Here is a 22,519-nt window from a genome sequence, read left to right on the forward strand (position 1 = left end):
AACATATGAGAAAGTTGAGCTGGAGGATGTTACCTTGTGTCCACGCCTCCAGAACAGAGGCAGACTCAAATGCAGAGGGGAGGCCACTCTGCTAAGCCTCCACACCTTCAAATGCATGTGAAGGGTCAAGGAGGCAACCACTCTTCTGTTAGGACTAGGGGTCCTGTGGTTGGTTCTGAGGATGGGCAGGGGCAAGAGGCAAAGAAAACAGATGAATTTCCAAGCAAAATAAATGAACCTTTTCTTTCCCGTAGTTGCTTTTGGGCAGTGTTTTATCACAGCAGCTGAAAGGCAGTAAGTGTGTTGGGCGGGGCAGGATCTGTGGGGGATATGTATGTCTGTGTGTGTATGTGTGTGGTATATGGATGTGTGGTGTGTGTGTGCATGTATGTTGGTGTGTGTATCCGTGTGTGTGTATGGTATGTGTGTGGTATGTGTGTGTGTCTGTGTCTGTGTCTGTCTGTGTATGTGTGTGTGTGTGTGCATGTCTGTGTGTTGTGTGTGGTGTGTGTGTGCATGTGTGTTTGTGTATGTATCCGTGTGTGTGTGTGTCTGTATATGTGTGTATGTGCATGTCTGTGTGTGTGAGGGTATGTGTATGTGTGGTATGTGTATGTTATGTGTGTGGGTCTGTGTGTGTGTTTGTGTCTGTGTGTGTGTGCATGTCTGTGTGTGTGCACATGTGTGTGTGTGTATGGTATGTGTATGATATGTGTGGGGTCTCTGTGTGTGTTTGTGTGTGTGTGTGTGTGTTGTGTGCATTATAATGGTTATTATGTGGTCCATGGATTCCAAGCACAATGGGCCAGCAGGGCTACTGGAATCTATGATAAATGGCACGAGGTGGGAGCTGTATGTAGCTGTAATGACCATTTATCCATTTATCATGGCCTTAACCTTGGGGAGGACAGGAATCAGAGCAGAGGACAAGAAATGCAATCTGGAGAGCCCATCAGGCAATGGGCCAATGAGTGATTAAGACCTCCACTTGGGTTAGAGTGGGTCTAGGGATAAGACAGGAAAAAATTTAACTAATTGATAGCTATCTACACTACCATGGGTCCACAGAAAGAAAGACACGCCAAACTCTTTCCTAAAACTCCAACAAATTTCCAAACTATGTCACCCCATTTAAAACTACTAAAAATAGATTGCAAATTAATTTGTCTGTTTCAAAGTTACATGCCAGATGTCTTATTCATCATAAATGATGGTATTCATTGAAATAAATGTTCAACAGCCAGCAATTAGCAAAGTGGCCATACTTTAAAAGTTTAATTTGCTGCTAAGAGGGCTTTGCAATAGCAACTTGGAAAACAATCGTGAATTACACGATTCAATTTTCCAAATGGATTATTTTGCAACTAGATGAAGAAATGGTTGAAATTTCATCTGGAGTTTCAAGGGGAGATCCACTCAATTGGATGTTTAAAGGCATATTCCCTTGAGGAACAGGGATGTGCATACTGGAATTACTCCATTAGTGGGCACTGCCTGAGAAGATCCAGGACCTGATGTGTGCTGCAGAGGCTGAAACCATTTAGGAAAACAAGGACCTGACTTCCAATTTCGCATGTTTTCTGCTCGTGGTAATTTACAGATGATGATTTATTTATGTTTACCAAGTAAAAATGAGACCACTGCCTAAAAGGCAATTTTCTGCCTTGCCTTTGTTGGCTGAATCCTAATTATTTTTTCCCTTGTGGGACCGAATGAATTAAGTGAGCAATTCACTTTGTGTATGCAAATTGCAAATCTCTGCAGAAGCCTCAAATTACTTCATTCTTAGGAAAAAAAAAATGAAGGCCATTATCCTACCAAAATTGAAGAGGCACAAACCCCTTTTACTTTTGTAGGTCATCTTTAAAATGAAGACAGTATAAAAACCATTCCTTTCTGAGCCAACCACATGCCCTGTAATATTACCAAGTAACCCACTAAATTAAACTATAGTTATTATTATCACATAATTATGATGCTTCAAATTTTAGGATACTCTTATAAACATTTTCTATTTACAATTTTTCAAAAGAGCTTTATATAACGCATTCTAAAACTTTTAACTTTTCTACACTGCCTTTTCTATAAAAACAAGAGTGGTTGAAAGACAGAGACGGCAGTTAGAAAGGACCCAACACACTGAGGCGTGCTTAAGTTGAGTAAAGTCCCAAGCACAAAGAGTTTCAGATCACTCGCGAGTTTCTGCTCAGAGCCTCTGAACACAACAGTTTCGGGAGAACATTTTCTAAAACACTTCTGAAAAAAAAAAAAAAAAGAAAAAAAAAAAGGCAAGTCTAGACAGTTGCAGCCCTACCCCTTTATTAGTGGGTTTCTGTTTCTCCAAAAATATCCCTGCACCCTTGGTCATTTAAAATAAACTGGACTTGTGTCTGTCTGAGTGACAAATTTGAACTGTCTCCCCAAAGTGTAGTCTTTATTTGTGCAGCGAAATAACAGGAACAAATCCCTTTGTTCTGTGTGTCTCTTTTCACAGAGGTGTTTTAACTGCAAAATGCTGCGACTAAGGCTTGTAGAAGAGATTCTGGGTACAGGGTACCTGCATGAGCCTGCTGTGGTTCTGTGACCCCCAGATAACCTTTCTAAAATGAAGGCAGGCATTAGCATGGTTCTCATACCAAGGGATACACAAGTTCTTCATGAGGATCGAATGAAACATTTCTATGCATTAATTTGTTGGAGAAACTTCAGTGGAATAAGAGTAACTTGTACTCTGGAGCAGTTTTATTAATGGAGCATAATTATAAATCGCTGACTTAGTATTGCACTCAAAAGGCTGGGAGGGGGAGGGGGAGCTAGTGTGGCTGATGCTTCCCTGCCATTATGTCACAACCCAGAATATTCTGAATACCTAATGAATTATCACTACAATTTAAACACACTAAGAGCATTGGAAAACCTAGGTTCCAGAGTCTTCTTACACATAATGTAAGTGCCGTGAATTGCTTTACTTTTCCTCTGAAACAACCTACCTATGTATGTGAATGTGTTTCTACATGTTTTATAGGGCAGATGGTCTGAAAGTCTTCTATTAACCTATTATTCATTTTTATGAAGACAGAGACCAGGGCCTGATATCAAATCTCACGTCCTATTTTATTATAAACTTTTCAGAATTGTTAAAATTTATTTCAAGGAAGATTTGTGACTTTATAAAATCCTTAGAGTATAACTTAAGCATGTGAAGACTGAAGTATGGAAGCAACCTCTCCTAACACAGCATTATGAGCATAAGTCATGGTGTCCATTGTAGCAGGGTCTGCTTGCAAAGTGGCCCCAACAGACTTACTCAGGCTGGACCCAGGGGAGTCATGGGGGTGGAGCGGACAAAGTAGAGATTGGGATCACTTTTTTGCACATGCACCAGGAAAAGGGGGGATTCTGTGTAGAGGGAAGCCTGGAAAACATGGCCAGAGGCTGGAAGTGGAGTGGAGAAAGAAGAGAGAGAATTCTGACACAAATATATACACAGAAGGCAGAGGGATGGGAACAGAGAACAAGAGAGGGAGAGAGGAGATGGGCAGGGAGAGCAAGATTAAACTGATTTTTCAGGACGTTGGCCATTAGCTCACTGCGAAGAACCTGGAGTCCCATTTTCTCAAAAACCAAGGACAGAGTCTGATGTCAGTTCTGTGAAACATGAGGGTGGTCTAGTCAGTAGTGAGGATGGCGGCACAACAGTATGCCTAAAGGGGGTTGGTAAAACGGCAAACGTCACAATGCAATTAGAAGGTCATGGTGTTTAAAAACCGTTATCCCTCACTCTTCTCTGTTGAATGGGGGCATGCGTAGAAGCAGCATGTTCCTGGTAGCTTTGTTAGAATTAAATTTATTTGCTGTAGGAAATTATTGGAATGGAGAGGAAAGGGTAGGGAAAGAACATGGGAGGCAGTAGAAAAAGGAAAGGAAGAAAGAAAGGAGGAAAGAAAGAAAGGGAGGGAGGGAGGGAGGAAAAAGAGGAGAAAATGGGAGAGGAATGAAAAAGGAGAAGAGAAAGTGTGCAGTGGAAGGGTAAAGGGGGAGGGAGAGGAAAGAGAGGCTAACAACTACATAAAAGATATACAATGTAGCAGACACAGAGGCAAAGCTAGGATAGAACAAAGACCTCCCAAACAAGCAGGTGACCTGCCCCTTCCACCTTAGAGTATGCCCTGACCATTATCCACTCCCCCACAAAATAAAGCATGGAAAGAAACCCTGCAGCCTCCTGGCCAGTGCCAGCCACTTTTCTTCCTGGATGAAGAAGGGGAGTTCGCATTTCAGAAGGGATCACATCTGAAGTCACTGGAGTTTCACAAAGTCACAATTACATTTAATCAATTTCACGGCATCTCTGACAGCTCAGGATGCTCCAGGGGAACTCCAGGAAGAAGGCTAAGATGTGAAAAATGATTTTTCCCCCTGTGTGTCTTGTAGTCATACATTTATTCTCCTTTAACACCTTTGGCTATGTGCTCAGTGGTGCAGGCACTACGTCTTCAAATTCTACCGTCAACTTTTCTGTTAAAACTCCAAAAAGATTCAGATACTCAAAACTGGCATTTTAAGAAATAATATTCTCAACAATGAAATGCAGGCTAACAAACACTATAGATTTGCTACTACACTCCACCCCATGTCTGTGTTGATCAAAAAGCATGACACACATTTCCTAGTGTCATCTAGAAATCTCTTTATTTATATTGCAATAGATTCTGAAATCTGGTCACGGCGTGCTACTTATAACCTTGGTATTTGATTACCAAGGTTCATAAATTACACAGCATTTAGATAAAAAATGCACATCTCAGAATTACTTATATACCCTCAAGAGATTAATGTTAAAGTCATCAGATTTGAAAGAGTAAAGGGAAAGAATGTGTGACAATAACTCATCAAGGGCTTGGAGGCTTAATGGAGATAATTCCTTCTCAGTGCTAGGCTTTGAACTTGGGTTAATGATGATTTCACATGAAAGAGAACTCAGCTCACCCAGTTCCCTGATGGCCTGCATATGAAATCACAAACCAGCAGGTAGAAGTCCAAAGTAGGGCAAGGGAGAGCTTCCTCCACTTCCCTCCCCTCTCACGCTCAAAGGGCTCTTTCTAGCCCATGCACAAGCAAAGTTTGAGTCCATCCTAAAACTTCCATGTCCTAGCATTTTCTGGGCCCATTACCAGGCCCACCTATGAATTCCAAATCAAAATTCCTTTTCCTGGTTTCAGATGCTTCTTTTGATAATTTTTTTTTCATAATACATAAAATGTACTAAGTTGCTGTTACACAGAGAGACCCTGTCTCAAGAAACCAAAGCAAGACAAAAAAAGTCCTAAGTTGTCCATCCTGTCTTAAGCACTAACAATTAATAGAGACCCGCCCTGTGTCCATATTCGTTCACGAATGCCTGTTATCATCGTGGATCATATTTTATGTGGGAGAGGGAGACAGTAGTGAGTACTAAGGAAAAGAAGGAAGACGAGACTTGCAGGCAGTGACTTGATGGGTTTCACTAAATAAATGGGGTAAGGAGTTTTACCTATGTGACATTTGAATAATGCCTGAACCAAGTAAAGGAGCAGGCTGTGTGTGAGGAACAGACTTCCAGGAAAAATGTAAATTACTGAGGTAGGAGTGTATAAAGACAGTAGGGAGCCAAGGCCCTGGGAGCACAGTAAGATGAGATTGTGCAGACCGAGCTAGGAATCCAAACAAGCTGTACGCATGATGCCGTACATCTCCCGTGGTCCAGCAACAGACAGTCCAGACACGTGGTTCCCCGAAGTGTCAGCAGTGGCTATGCGGAGAATCTGGAATCTCCACACACTTCAAACACAGAGCCTTCCCCATGAGCTGATGGACAGGAATGGAAGGGGCCCTCCCTACAAAGTAGCCCTCACTTTTCTTCCTTTTGCTAGGCTCACTCACGTCTTCCAGCAAATTACAGCCTATTTCTCATTTGTTTTCCTAAACCCCGAAAGGTAGTATAGGGGCTCATAAAGAATGAGTTATTTCTGGAAATACGTGGAGTTCATACACACAAGGAAGGCTAAAGGGGCACGGGTAGCCACACGCAGTGATCAAATAGTACAAATATCTGTTGAATTATAAAAACGGAGCCTGGCTGGGGTTCTGAAGAGACCACTAGGTAGCAGACACTGACAAATACAAAGGTCTGTGGGGCTGCACACCCCACCCCTCTTAGTCAACATGTTATGAAACCAGGAATTGAAATTGCAGGCCTCTGACATGGTTAACAGAAGGGGAGTCAGCCTTATCTCTGGCCTTGGAATAAAACATGACTTTCAGAATGATGGGAGAAGGTCACATGAATACCATCTATTGGAGCGTTACAATAAAGAGCAAAGACAGACCACTGTCTCTCTCTTAAGAGTTAGTCCATATGCAGCTGCCAATCTAATGCCCTGTTCAGGAAAGCATCCCTCAGGGGTGCTGACTGTTCCAGAGGCTTTAGGAATAGTGTAAAGCCCACTTACAATGTAGATGATCACAGTGGTCACTGTGTAGGCCACTGCCTACCACTACCGCTCGAGAGTGCTTCACTTTATTCTGTCACAAACCTTGTTTGCCTTCTACAGTACACTCTGACTCATTTGATTCTTTCAACAGAGGTCACAAGGGCCTTGGAGATGAGGGGAGTGCAGAAGAGATGCTCACGGCAAGCTGAGGACTAACACACTTTTAATAGACACCTCGGCTCTATGTTATTTGTTCAAATTATGAACCAAATACCGCTTTGGGTACTTGAAGCTACCAGAAGGTAAGGTTTCCCAAGTTAAGTAAGTCAAGCTACGCCTTAGATATTGTTTTCTGGGCAAATTGGCTTGCCACAAATACGTCTGAATGCATTTGATTGAGTACCAATGCTTTCCAATGGAGTCAGAGAGCTTGGCTTCAGAGGTATACAAGGGTTAGGCTGCTCTCCACTGCTTTCCATATTTGAGTAAACTGAACATACACAAGGAAGACACCACAGGATCTGTATAAGAACTGCACAAAAAGCCAAGCCTGTTCCTTTCCTTCATGTAACCAGATCTCTACTCTGATGGGTTTGTACTGCTTTTACATAAAATTCTAAAGAAGCCCAGACCCAGTGTTCTGTATTCCAGGGGATGGCCCCACACCATGTACATGCAGGCTGCATTAATTGGATTTAGTGCATTAGTTTTGTTGTTGTTGTTTTTGTTTAGCTGTGCAATTGAAGGGGGACATGTTAGGGGTGACATGAGGGGAATGTGATGAGGAAATGGGGGGGTGCATATTAGCAGATCAAAGTTCAAAAATGGAGTCCTATGAGAATTCCAAGTGCTTGCGAGAAAACAAGAGTCTTATGGCTTCAGTTTCTTCAAAACACAGAATTGTTCTTGGAATGTATTTTCATGCTCGTCCCAGGTGTATGTAGTGGATAGGAGTGAGTTTACTTTAGCTGTTGTTATTCACACGCCTCTATGGAAAAGCATGTTTTTTGTTTTGTTTTGTTTTGTTTGCCATGTGTAGCTTGTCCTTGTGACTGAACACCTTATTCGTGTGACTCTTCTTAGCCTTAAACTGCCCAGGGCTCTGAATAAAGCCCTGCATGAGACTGTAACCTGCCTCACTTTAAGGCCCTCGTCGCCTAGGCCCATGCCTCCAATTATAGCGGTAAAGGCATATTTCATTGGATGTATAGACAAAATTATCAGGAACAAAGGAAAATAATTTTAAAAGACCAGGAAACCACAGTAACAGTTTTACATTAACCATGTTTTAAAATAAGCAGTAAGTATACTATATTGCAGATATAATATAACATGATCAGGACCACTGTCAATCATCTGGACGTGTTTTCCCAGTAAATGCCAGCTTCCTCCTCCCAAGTCAAGGTCTGGAGGGGTGCAGCCACCGGCTCTTACCTTGTGATAACACCTGAAGTAAGCTGCACGCTCATCTGAGAACTTTTCCAGCCTCTTTGGACCCTTGCTTGACGCTTTCTTGAACACCAACCAGCATCGTTGATAAATCTAGAAGGAATTGGAACAACGGTTCAGCATTTCAGACTTGACTGCTTCTGGTATTTGCACTTAAACATTTTCCTTTTGGTGTGTTCACCTGTGAAATAGTCACACACCAGAAATGAATGTTAGTTTGGGGAAGTAAGAACCTGGGGGAAATGGGCAAACTAGGTGTTTCTGACAGTTACCGGCATCAAAATGAGTAAGTGTGTGAGGGCTGATTTCTCTGTGTTTTGTACATCTTGGGAAAAATTCCAGAAATAAAAATCTGCTGCTAGTACCTGGCAGCAGGGTGTGAAATCTGGGCTTGCTACTAACTGTTGGAAATCTTGCTGTATACCATTTGTCCATCTGTCCCAGTGATTAAACTACATCAGTTGTCTCATTTCGGGTGGGATGCTGAGATGAACCCTCTCTCCTCTGACACTTAAAGCAGGCATAGAGTCAAATGGGATCTGGCGTCACTAGATAGACAAGTAGACATTGCTGTTCATAACAACAAGAATTAGAAACTATTTGGTCTTCAGCAATAAAGAGTGGCAAAGGTATCATGCTTCTCTTATGGATAATTTAACCCACCTTGCTCATCTAGATGGTACTAAAGATAGATATAATGGGCTCTACAGGGGAACATACACTGATGTTTTCCTAAATGGTCATGTTGTCAAAGTGCTTTCTGTTTGTACTCGTGGATTTGGGCTTCCATCAGCCTTGGCCAGAGAAGTTTCTCTCTGAAGTGAATAGTAATGCAAGACTCATGACTGGTCAAAGTGCTGAAAATAAGAGACTAATGGGTTCTCAGCTGTGATGGGACATCTGTATCAATTGCCCTGTCCCCACAAGACTCAGGGGACATCACAGAAGAGAGGGTAGACTAAGGATGAAGGAACACTGTGAAATGCTGTCCTCTGGACATGACATGGCCATGGCACTCATGAGGTAACAGCAGCTGAGGTTACCTGCATGAGGCCTGCCCACGGTCAAGCCAATAAGCCCTGTCTAGCATACAGCACTAATTGAGCTCAGAGGGTTACAAAAAATGATGGGACATGAAGGTGGGGGGGACATGACACTCCTACAGAGTGTCAGGGGAAATAGGAGGGACTGGGGATAGAGGCGGTCAAGAGCCATTATGTATAGAACTGTCACAGAATAAAAGATATTAAAATAAAGGAAGCCACAGTAATCATACAAGACATTGATATATATTATGATATATGATCTACATCTCTCACATGCAATGCATGTTGCATATATATAAGAAAATATGTCATTATTATATTAGAAACTACATCAGTATCGATGAAGGTAAATTATGCCACACTTGCAATACACATGCAGTCTAGGAGCAGATAGCTCACTTGAACCAAGTATCAGAAGGAATTTCTAATGGTATAGAAAGTGTTAGTGACACGTTACAGGAGTGATAGGATAAAAACTCAAAATCATGATCATCATTAAACTAAAATGCATGAAAAAAAAAACAAAACATCATATTGTTAACAATATTTGCTGTGGGTCACAAGAATAGGTTTGGGGTTTTCATTTGCTTAATAAAATTTAATATGGTAGCTAAACAGAATTTGTTCCTTCATTTAGTTTTTACTGTGTGTGTATGAACAGATACACAAGCACATGTATGTGCATATGTGTGTGTGTGTATGTGAGTGTCTGTGTGTGTGTGAGTGTGTGTGTTTGTCTGTATGTGTGTGTGTGTGTGTGTGTTTGTGTATGTGTGTGTGTAGGCTGGATGGGAACCTCTGGTGTTAAACAATTTTGTTGACACACAGTTTCTAAATGGCCTGAAACTCACAGATTATGCTAGATTGGATACTTCTTCCTCCCCACCTGATACCATGATTACGAACACCAGTGAGCATGGGACGTGAAGAATTGCTTAAGCAGCACACCTCTGATGGTCACATCACAATTTGACACTGGCTGGAGATGGGACTCACACCATCACCCTTGCACAGCAAGTGCTTTACTGACTGTGTCTCCGTCCTCCCAGTCCCAGAAGGATCAGTACAGCCAAAGCCAGTTCTATCAGCTTTCGTCTGGCAGTTACTGAACCTTCCAAGGCATATATGAAGATGAAGATAGATTAGAACAGCAACTCAAAAGAGTAAACATCACCTTTCAACAAACTGTATGGAGCAATTGGACATCCATAGGGAGAGAGGAGAGAGGGAGATGGGGGGGGGGGAGGAAGGACAGACAGGAGGGAGAGAGAGAAGGGAGACAGATATAGTGAGATTAGCTCCGTCTGCACCTGCTGCACTGACCACGCCCATGGGGGTGGGGACAGGTGTGGACATGACCTGGGGCAAGGAGGTCTGGGTAGGGGACCCTGGAGTCTCTCTTGCTTAAGCAACACACTGCTGATGTTTAAAATGGCCCAGTCTTTAAAAACTACAAATAACGTATGACCAACACCTGCACTCCTGTGTGTGTGTGTGTGTGTGTGTGTGTGTGTGTGTGTGTGTGGGTACACAAGCACAGGCACTAGTGCACTTGTGTACCTGGATGCACATGTGGAGGTCAGGGGATTTGCAGAAATTGTTTCTTTCCTCCATTATGTGTGCTCCAGGAATTGAACTCAGATCATTAAGCCCGGCTACCCCTGAGACACATTTCCAGTTCTAAGAAACAAAACCTCATTATTTATTTTGAACGCTTGCACACAGAAACGAAGATTCTAGAGGTCCGTAAAGATAAAAAAAATACTCCAATTGCAAGAAGAAGATACTCTCCCTAGAAGGATATTTTAAATTTCCTAATTATATCTCCACTTTTCAGAGCCACTTGTTTTTAATGAGAACATTTTTAACTTTGGAGATCTGTTCACTTTTTTTCCTCTGTCAAACCAGGACTTGCCTGGTTCCTTTCCAAAGGCTTCTTCTGCACACAAGCGGAAGAGCCCTCCACTGCATAGCACCTCCAAAGAGCGACATCTCTGACCTGTCTGTGTGAAGTCAGCAGGCTTTTGTTTCTCGCTCTGTGCCTCTCTCATTAAACACTAAGGACAAAAGTGTAATGTTAAGACAATATAACAGCAAAAACAATGTTCCATAAGCCAGTCACACGCAGGGGCTGGAGAGACGACTCTGTGGTAAGAACACTTGCTGCTGTTACAGAGGACCTGAGTTCGGTTCCCAGCACCCACATTGGGCGGCTCACAACAGCCTGTAACTCCTGCTCCAGGGGACTCAATGCCCTCTCCTGGCCTCCTTGGGAACTGAACTCATCATGCACCATACAAAGACACATACAAATGTATAATTTTTTTTTAATGAAACCTTAAACAAAAAAATAAATTCAATGCAGCCCATTTGTTAGAGAACAGTAAAATGGATTAAAATAACTTGTCATTCTGGAGCTGAGAGCATCTGTGGTATAAGAAAGAGCAGGTAGGGATGACAAATGCACTGTGCAAACACCTGATATGTAACTGAACGGCACAGAATTTTAACAGGACATTCCCGATCCTTCTTTTGTTCCATATCCGTTATCTGTCAGTGGTCCCAAGTGTGGTCTAGCCTCACTCATGATAACCCTTAACTCCACAGAGTCCTAGCGATAAGACAAAGTCTACTAAAATCAGAGAGCCTACTGTGGTCAGGCCACATAAATTTACCCTTCAGTGTTCTCCCCCAAGTATTGAATCTTTAATTTCCGGCCCAGGCCATGAATTATTTGCAATGTTCTTTCAGACAGTGCAGAGCCTCCCACCTGCAGATGACAACATGGAATTTCCTAATAAGGGTCGGTGCTGACAGGATGGCTCTTTGGATAAAAGCCCTTGCTGCCAAGTCTAACAACCTGAGTTCGGCCCCTGGGACCCACATAGTGGAAGCAGAGTTGACAAGTCCTGCAAGATTTCCTCTGACATCCTCGTGGTACCTACACCCCCACCCATGAAAAAATCAAATTAACAAGTGCAATAACAAATGTTATAATAAGCGGATTCTCCAGTCAGCCGTGATAAGACCCTGAGATGACGGGAGATTACAACATTCTGTGGTGTCTGATACAACACATCAACTGTTATCTTGAGTTCCAGAGACACACACACACTGAAGGAGAAATATGATGTGTGGGGGCTATGAAAAAGGCTGAATTTCCGTTTTCAGCTGCTTCCCTCACTCTGTCCAGAGAACTTGACATGTACCTGAGTGACTTCACTGGCCACAAACAGTTAGTAGTTAATGATAAATATATTATTAGCAGAAAACTTGGTGTCAGAGATTTTGTGTTGGGATTGTGATATCTAATATTGAGATGTGAGTTCTAGGAGTTCTCACCATGTATTTCTGGCTGGCCTCAAACTCCTGGACAGTCTTCCTGCCTCTGTCTCTTCAGTGTAGATCAGTCATTTTGTTTATTTTTAATGAGGGGACAGTCTGCGCTATGTAAGATAGTAACTAACAACTCTGTTCTCCATCTATTAAATGCCATAGTGCCATTCTCCCTCACCCCAAACAACCAAAGTTGTCAGCAGACATTGCTAAACTTCCCCAAAAGGAAAAAGAGTGGGAATCACCATGTTATAGACAAATGTGAAGCGTGCCTCACAGACTTGCACACTGGGCATGTGGTTACCAGCCAATGGGCTTCTGGGAAATGCCAGATACAACAGGGCTTGACTTCCATCAATGGATGAAAGCCCTGTGGGTTCCCAGTTTGATGCCATGACTGTGGGTGATGGAAATACTCAAAGGTTGGTCTGAACGGCAAGAAGCAAGACCATAAAGGCTGTATCTTCCCTCAGCTGCAGCCTGTTGTTAGAGGTCTACTCTGCCTCTTGTTCATCATGGTATGAGCATCCATGTGTTTTCTCTACCTCCTGATTCCTATGAGGTGAACATCTCCTGATTCTCTGTTCCCACCGCAGACCCAGACTCAGAGAGCCAAGCGTTCCTGAATGGAGCCCTCCCAGGACCACGGTCAAGCTCAACCATTCTGTTAGTTCTCTTGGGCGCCTTCACCACAACCACAGTGACTCAAGCACACTGCTGGCGATTGACAGGTGTGCTAAGGTTCTGTATGTGAAGAAGATGAACCTTTGCAAGAATCTTCAAAGACCCTCACTTGGAGAAGCTCCTTTGTAAACTGCACCGTGTGTGTGTTGGCAACCAAACTCAGGTCCTCTGGAAAAGTAGTAAGTGCTCTCAACTTCTGAGCCTTTGCTACAGCCCTGATTTACAGGCTTAAGCAGGGAGCCACATTCCGGTTGTAAGCCGTGATTTACTAATCTCTCTGTGGTAGAACTTTTCAAGTCTTAGCTCTGGGCCATCTTTGATGACCATAAAAAGCTATCTGACAAGTTCCTGCTTGGGGACACACAGGGGTGGATAAGCCTCATGTAAGAATCCCATTTATCCCCCTTTTGCCATAAGGCAAAATCTTACTTCACTAAACTTATATTAAAATGTTAGCCTGAGGCTTCTTAAATCCCTTCCACCAAATTTCTAGTGTCCATACTGAAGGCTAGAATTGCCAGCCCATACTCAGTGTAGACTCCATTGAAAACAGCCTCCTCCTGTGGGATGTTAACTTTGAGATGATATTGGGTTTTTCATAACTCTTTTGTTCTAGAAGGCTAAAGTCCACATTTCATGTAGGGGAAAGGGGTAGGTCACAGAAGTTTTCCATTTTGATATTGCTTATTCTCTACATTCACACCCACTCTGTCTTCCACAAGCATTATCCCAACTTTGAAGATGTAAACTCAGTCATCTAGTTCCTGGGTCAAGTGTCTTTTCTCCAATCCTTCCCCGATCTTTTGAAAGTTTCCCCAAACTAAGTATCTTTCCCCATTTGGAAGATGAATAGGAACAGCTGCCAGGCCCTGAATTCCTCCTCTGCCTACTGCAGAAATCTGGCCCTTCCAATTGCATTATCTCAATGACAACCCCCCCCCTTGCAAAGCAGAGACATGACAAGTATTGTGTTGAGCTTCGGGGACAGATACAGCATTAGGGAGCTTAGGCATTTACCCTGAGTCCTGAAACTACCTGAAACAAGCCAGAAGTCAACGTTGTTCATCCTGCTCTAGGAAACGAACTGTTAACATGGGCATGGGATTTCCCTAGGAAAGCTAACCGCCCCACCCCCCACCCTCACCCCCAGCAATGCACACACTGGTGCAAGGGTCAAACTCCCCATAAGAAGTAGCATCTTGCTTATTGACTCTAAGAGACATTTAGTTGTACTAGTGTGTACTTTCATCTGGACCACCGCTTCCCAGATCATCTACTTCTGAGTGTACCTGGTTTCCATTTTAATTCACTGGCATCAACTTTAGTTTTAAGGGAGTGTTTCTGAAATCGAGGTCCTAAGGACACTAATGCAGGACTCTAAAATGTGTGAGAAGTGATCGTATTGGCATGGCTTCATACTCTAGCTCACTCTCTGTGTTCTTGGCAGAAGTCTCCAAGCCCAGGCACACATTGCTAATGATGGGAAGAACCGCACGAAACTTCTCCACTTCCCGCGTCTTCTCTGGCCTCTCCAACGCTCAACCTCGCCAGGTTATGTCCTCACAGTGGCAATAGGCTGACAGTCCAGGCTGACACACTCTTGGCACAGCTGATCTCCTGGGTGCTCACGATGTGTCCTTCCCTCTAGCTAACTCTGCCTTCCCCAAGCAGTTCCTCTGTCCCATTGAGACATAAAATGTTGAAGGGTCTAAAGATTCCCCAACATCTATAGAAGGGGTCATTGGCCCATACAATGAGGAGATCAAGAGAGAAGGGCGTAGGCCAGGAGAAACAGGAGACAGGCGTGAGCCAAGCAATAGAAACCTGTTTATTCAGGGAGAAATAACTCACAACATAGACAGGTGAACACCAACAGGTTCCTGCTCCCAAGAATGCCTCCGAAGTCCCTGTGAGGCTTGCAACAGAGGTTCTCTGCTCCTCCTCAGACTCACTTCCGCCCCTGGCTCCACCCCCAGTGGGCGTGGTCAGTGCCCTACTCCAAATGTTATGACAGATTTTAAAGATACCTCATGGAAGGCCTCACCCTCCCTAGGGAGCAGAAAGGGGATGGAATTGGTGATTGGGAGGGCGGGGGAGGAGGGGAGGGAGAGGGATCTGGGATTATATAAACTTAATCTAATGAATGACAAACAGACAGCTTTGTGTACATTCCATAGATGAGTCTATATGCACAAGATTTTACTTGACTATTGCTCTAGCTTGCTTTCTACTGCTCTGCTGAGAACATCTTCACCAGGAGCAATTTGGGGAGGAAAGTCAGAGCAGGAACCCAGAGGCAGGAGCCATAGAATAATGTTACTTGCTATATTGTTCTCTGGCCCCCTCATCCTCATGCTCAGTTAGCTTTCTTATAGCCCAGGCCCACCTGCCTACAGAATGGTGAGCCAGGCTCTCTTACTGCAATGAATAATCAAGGGGATCCCCCACAGACATGTCTGCAAGCCAACCCGAAAAACACAATGGGCCAACCGAGACTCTTTTTCAGGTGATTCCAGGCTGTCAAGTTGATGATCATTAGGACAACTGTTAGAATATATTAATAGTACTATCTCCCCTACATGCAGGTCTTGGAAATTGGGGGATCTAGCACCTTTGAAATATTAATAATACAGCTCAGTATACAGCAAGTGCTCCGCAGTGACGAGCAGCCAGTGATACCCACGTGGGCGCTGAACTGCATGCAAAGACAGCATCTACACTTGCCTTCACTTCTTCAATTCTGCAAGCACTTCTAAGAATCAACCATATGGTAGGTACTACAGCCCTGGAGAAATGACAGAACACAAAGTAAAAACCACAGTGCTCACATTTTCTTATGCAGAGACAGAGCCCCAGTTATCCCAGGAGGCATCACTAAACCTTGCATATGAGGATAACTGCAGATGGTCTTCTGAGAACCCAGTGTTTTGGTAGAACTCATCATCCGGTGAGTACAGTGCCTTTAAAAGAGGAAACGATTGGACTGAGATGTAGCTCCATGCTGGAGCAATTGCTAGAGTTGGTGTTCCTTGACTTGAGACATAAGGCTCACAAACTCAAGACATCCTCAGACTCCAAAGTGAGTTCAAGCCCAGCCTAAGCAACTTAGTGAGGACTTGTCTCAAAATACAAAAGCAAAAGGAAGGCTGGGGATGTGGCTTAAGGAGAGAGTGCTTGCTTAGCATGCAGGCATCCATAGTGAAAATCCCAACACCTCCCTGTAGACACAAAGTCATACCTCTCAAAGTGCTCTGTTCCATAACCAGGGATGAAGTAATATACCTCCCTTTTAGTTCTTATGGCTGATACTTTCCTACTCATTGGGTCATAGACAGAATTTCTGCAACAGTTAGTTAACTAAATGCTATATTAAAAAATCACCCCAAATCTTAGTAACTTCAAACAGCAAAAATGCCATCACTTCCCATCAATACCAACAATATAGCAATTTCGTGGTCAGTTATTTCATTCCAAACTGGCTTTGATGATTACAGTTGGGTCTATTCACATATGAACAGTCAAGCCATGGGTTATTAAGGTCATCACATAATTCTGTATAATATGGTCTTTAATGACTACTAGAGGCTGTTCTTTTGGAACAAGCAAGATCCCAAGATAGTAAGCAAAACATTTATTTCGCCATTTTTAATGTGCATATGCATAGTGTGCAGAGATATGTGTTCACATTATATGCATATAAATGTACATGCATGAGGCCTGAGGTTGATATCAAGAGTACACTTCGATTTCTCTGCACCTTATTCTTTCAGGCAGGGTCTCTCGCTGAACTCAGAGCATGCCAAGAAAGCTCCAGGGATTCCCTGTCTCTGCCTTTGTCAGCAGTGGAATTACAGGCAGTAGGCATGTCCACTAGGCATTTTACTTGGACTCTGGGGATCCAAGCGCCAGTCCCCATGCTTTCATGGTAAGTTCCCATCTTCCCAGGCCTAAGTAAGCATTTTAATTGAAGAAAATGGTGGGGTTTATATACAACTGTAGAAAATACCCTGGAGGAATCCAGCATCATCTCACTAAATTCTCTTAGAAGGAATTCCTTGCAAAGTTTAGACCAGAGGAGGGAGGGGTTGAGGAAGTTCACCCCTCTTCCAGAGGAACTGAGTTTGCTTCCCAGCACCCACATGGGGCAGCTCACAAATACCTGTAACACCAGCTCCAGAGGCTCAGACTCAGTGGTCTCTGACACCCTCTTCTGCCACCCCCCACCCCTCACCCCCGTGTATCTGGCCTATATGGTGGTCACAAACTCACAAGGGCACACACATACATAAACAAAAATAAATAAATAAACCCTTGGCGCAGTATCACACCCAGGAGACTGACATTCATGAGGGTTTTCCCATCACTGCAAGACCCCTCACCTGCCCCTTATCACCACAGTCTCGCCCTCTAGGTCTCATGGCTTTGTGATTCCTCAGCAACCACTCATCTGTTATCCTTTTGTGCAACTGCGGCATTTTGTGACTCTTGTATAAGCATAGTTGCACAGCATGTATCCTTTGGGATTGGCTCTTCCACTCAGCCTAACCCCCTGTGGTGGTATTCCAGGTGTCAATGTGCCACAGTTTGCTGCCATTCAGTTCACTCAAGGACCTCTGGCTTTTCTCCAGCTTCTAGATGTTATGAAAAAAGCTTCTATCAGCATTCACATACAAAAAAAATTTTTTATGAAAGTAAGTCATGGCCTGCCTGGAATAAACTTCATAATCTTTAGTGTCATTTGACTTCAACTGTTTATAATTGTCTTAAATATTTCCTATATAAACATTTAGGACTACGTCAGAGATGTTATGGTTTCTGCTTCACCCTTCAAAGATAATTCTTAAAACTTCAGAAAAGAAAAATCAGCCAAATCCACCCATCTGTTTGCTTGCTGGAGTCTGCCGCTTTGATGTGCCCAGGTCCCTCCTTAAATTGTTTCTTTCTGTTTAGAGATCTTTCATTAATTATTCCTCTGGAGGAGAGCTGCTGCTGCCAAATTCTCACTCATCCCAATTCTCACTCACTGCCAATATCTTAACTTCCCCTCTGTCCCTGGAGGTTATTTTCCCCAGACATGAAATTCTGCACCAACCGATGGCTCCTTTTCTTTCAGCACAAGAAGGGCAAGGTCCTTCGCAGCCTCCATGTTAGGGTGCCCTTTCCAGACCTTCCTCTCCTTGGTATCTACCATTATGAATTTTCATAGCCCCGAGTGCAGTGGGTTTTTTTTTTTTTTTTAAATCTTGTTTCCTCTGTTTCGACTGCTTCATAATATTCTCTGCCTTCCTCCCATTCACTCTGTTGTTGAGCCCACCCATTAGCCTTCCCATCCCAGCCACTTATTTTTCCAGTACAAACGTTTATTTGGTTCCTCTTTACATCTCAGTTATCTGAGAGAGCTTTCCACTTCCTTACTGAGATTATTGGTCTTTTTTCCCCCTGTGTGTTTCAGGTGTAATTGTAATTGCTCATCGGGTACTTTTTCATTGTTCTTTCAATGTCTTGTTGGGTATTCTCTCTCTCTCTCTCTCTCCCTTCTCTTTCTTTCTCTCTCTATCCCTTTCCCTCTCCCCCTCTCTCTCTCTATCTTTCTCTCCCTTCTCTCTCTCTCCCCCTGTCCTTCTCCCCCCTCTCTCTCTCTCCCTCCTCTTTCTCTCTCTCTCCCTTCTCTTTCTTTCTCTCTCTCTCCCTCTCTCTCTCCCTCTCTTGTTGTTGTTGGTGTTTTAATTTGTTTGTTTGTTTTTTGAGACAGGGTTTCTCTGTGTATCTTTGGAACCCTCCCGGAACTCACTCTGTAGACCAGGCTGGCCTCAAACTCACAGAGATCCACCTGCCTCTGCCTCCCGAGTGCTGGGATTAAAGGCGTGCGCCACCACCACCCATAGCTGTCGTCTCAATGTTGGTGCCCTTTTGGGTTTCTGAAACAGGATCGTATGTAGTTCAGGCTGGCAATACTTTGACCTTCTGACCCCTGGGCCTCCTCCACTGAAGTGACAGGGCTACAGGCATGCACCACCGAACTTGGTTTGTGTTAAGATTTTCCTTATGTAAAGACTAAATTTTGTACTGAGACATCAGTATGGGATATTAATTAAACTGGTTTCAGCCAGATCTCTCTGATATTGCTGCAAAGAGGGACGAGTTAAAAAGCATGCCTACTCATGACTGATGGATAGAAAGTGTGTCTCCTCAGGACTGATATATTAAAAGGGTGTCTCTCACAGCTGACATAGAAATCCAGGTTTTTCTCTTTTATCTGAGATGCTTAAGGAGGCCTCTTGATTACTGGGGAGGGGAGGGAGTTCTGTCTGACCATATAGTCTTCAATCTACCAGCTCCTCACTGTGGAGAGCTGTCCCCATTTGTGGGTAATGCTGACTCCCCTGTGTCTTCTCTGACACGCCCCAGTAGAAGAGCACCTCTTTGATTTGGGGCGGGGTAGAAATCCAGACTCCCCGTGTTGTGTCCAAGAACACTGCAGTAGGGAAGCCTCATCACTGACTGGAAGGGAAGAGAGCCCCAGGTCCCTACAGACCTTCATAGATCCTTCCTTGGTGGGAAGCTGGAAAAATTCATCATGGTCTCACAGAGATTGAAGACCAGGTCCTCTTTCCATGCTCGCAGGTCATTGTTTTGGTTAGCTGGATCAGATGAGTTCCCACCTCTTTTGTATTGCTTGGCTTCTTGTTCTTTTACCAGTACACACATGTTGGTACATCCTTTCTGCCTGTTATTGGTATCTTTAGCAACACATACAAACCAGCTTATCTTATTCTCTCCATGTTTGAGAGGCCTCTCTGCTTCAATTTATGCACAATGTCCTGGATACAGCTACAGGGAAGATCAAGGAGAGGCATGCCATTGTCCCTGACTGTCAGTATAAGTTTGAAATGCTTTCATAGGCCCCTTCTTGTGTAAATTTTGCTAACACTTGTCTCACACTGCTGTGCCCAGAGTGAGAGTGGATGATTCTGGAAGTGACTGAGGCCTTAAAACAGTGGGTCTCAACCTGTGGGTCATGACTCATTTGGGGATCTAACAACCCTTTCACAGGGATCACCTAAGACCATCCTGCATGTCAGATGTTTACATTACAATTCATAACAGTAGTAAAATTACAGTCATGAAGTAACAATGGAAATAATTTTATGGTTGGGGGTCAGCATGACATGACTGGGAAGCTTGAGAGCACTTGCCTTAAAGCATCACTGATGTACAACACTGTCACCTTGTCAGAAACTCTGCCCCGACCTCAACTACAGCAGCCCCGGGTATAAACACCTTGACTTCAGATTGACATCGGGAGCCATGGTGACGGATCCAAGTGCAGCCTCATCATCCTCCCCCCACCCCAGGATACAATCTCACACCACCCTCTCTTAATCAAGTTCTCAAGGACTCGGTGGCATCCAGTTCTCATTTCCTTATGTCTGAGTGGCTGAGTAAACGGACCAACAAGCAAATAAATGACTCAAGAAATACCATATTACAAACTCACGGAAATTCCCAGAATCTCACAAAGGATGCTTGTGGATGTCAAAGAGCCTGGGGATGCAGCTGGCATTTCCACGAAAGCCTTAGCATAATTACAAAACTGGGGGCAGAGAAGGCAAGCAAGCAGCCTTAGGAAGTCTGGGACCCATGGAGTGGGAACGTTCAACCACACAGAAAGGCTATGATGTAAGAGAAGCATCACCTTAAGTGACCGTACAACACACTTTCCCTTTAAAAGTTCCCTCTAAAGAATGTTCCTTTCTAAGACCACAAAAATAGGCTTTAATACTGTGGAAATGGCCATCCTTGATGGTAGCCATTTGTCATGTCAGTATTCTCAAACACCAGCGGCTTTTGCTCCAAAGCCAGGGAACCGCCTCAATGTGAATAAATCCACAGCTGTGCTAGAGCACACATATTTCTGTAATTAGAAACAAGTTCTAACAACATTAGAAGAAACACCTATCTGCTGTGGCAAAACGTTAAAGTTCCAAACCAGAGAGATTTTCTTTAAAAAGGTCTTTTCTAAAGCAAACTGCTGTGGTGATTTCAGAGGGGAAGTGTCATTGTGGCTTAGATGCCAAGCATCCACATTACTGAAGCAACACGAGGAAAAGCCATTTGGTGTGAAGGCTCGGTATAGAAAATTAGAATGTCACTTTCAAACAAAGGAAGAGAAATGAATTCCACGGTTGAGAAAACACTGCTTGAAAAAATAAATAAAAAACCCCCGCAAGGAACAGATGTTTCCAGGAAAGGGCAGAAAGGTAAAAAGCTAACATGCTGTAAAGATTTAAGCCAAAGATTCAAGAGGAGAAAGCCTCCATGGTTACGAAGAACAGCTGAGGTTTCTTTCTCAAGGACAACTTACAGGGAAGAAACCCGTCAAGAAAATCTATTCTTGGCTAGGCAACATGGCTCAGTGGACAGAGAAGCTTGCTGCCAAGCCTGGTAGCCTGAGTGTGATCCTAGAACCCACACAGTGGAAGGATGCTCCCTACAAGTTGTCCTCTGGCCTCACACACTTACACACAAGCAAATGATGGAACTTTAAAAAGAAGTAACTCTTTTTAAGTAAATTTACTCTTCTTTCAAAGGAACGTGGAAGCGAAAGCATCCGCAAGGTGATCTTTTGTCTTGCTCTTTAAGGATGAGAACAATAAAAATATGTGGGCACATTAATTATTAATAACATCATTATTATGTCATCATCATCAAGGACTCTCCCCAGCTCCTAAATGACCATTGCTCAGCTGTGTACAGCTTTCTCATTTATGACTTTCCCAAGACTCCCAAGCTCAAAACAATTTATGTCCTTGACACATTAGTGGCAAAGACACAAAATCACCACACTATGAAGTCCTGGTCCCTGAATTCAAGTTGCCAACCTTTTGTCCAAAGAAAGTCTTTGTGATTCTGGGTTTCTCAAAATTAATCCTCTAGCCACTGGTTTGTGTGTGTGTGTGTGTGTGTGTGTGTGTGTGTGTACATGTTGGGGGATACATGTTCATGTATGTTTGCTTATATGTGTAGAGGCCACAGGCTGATGTTGGATGCCTTCCTTAGTCACTTACCACCTTACTTTTTCAGACATGGTCTTGCACTGAACCTGGAGCTTGCTGGTTGAAAGAGACTGGCTGGCCACTAAGCCCCAGACTTTGTATCCACAGCTCCAGGATTACAGCTTGATGCAGGTAGGCTTAGCTTCTCCATGGGTGCTGGGGAATCTGGATTCACACTTCTACTGCAAGCGCTTTAGCAAATGAAGCATCCCTCCAGCCCTGCAAACTGGTACTTTTCTTTCCGAATTCCTTTTTCTGGGACTGAATTCATTCTTGACAGTCAGTAAAAGGAACTTTCACTTAGTTATTCATAGAACAGATTTGAAACTAGACAGCCATCAAAGAGGCAACAGCCCAGTCGCCTTTTGAGCCCATTACTGCCTGCTAATAGCCGTCAGCATTTGGGGAGAATATTTTATCTAAAATTACAATAGTAATCAAAGAATGCAATTTCCCCTTTCTATTGTTGGCTGTT

At 43.5% G+C, this 22,519-nt stretch overlaps 1 protein-coding gene across 1 annotated transcript in view; it reads right to left on the reverse strand.

Annotated features, from left to right (window-relative positions):
• The window catches only part of Dok5 (docking protein 5), a 140,580-nt gene that overhangs the window by 71,419 nt on the left and 46,642 nt on the right, over window positions 1-22,519 (reverse strand). The window contains exon 2 of the mRNA XM_051185597.1: window positions 7,908-8,015. Coding sequence (XP_051041554.1) covers window positions 7,908-8,015 — 108 coding nt within the window. The remainder of the gene's footprint in view (window positions 1-7,907; window positions 8,016-22,519) is intronic.

Source organism: Phodopus roborovskii, unplaced genomic scaffold, assembly GCF_943737965.1.
Source record: "Phodopus roborovskii unplaced genomic scaffold, PHOROB, whole genome shotgun sequence".
Taxonomy (NCBI): Eukaryota; Metazoa; Chordata; class Mammalia; order Rodentia; family Cricetidae; genus Phodopus; species Phodopus roborovskii.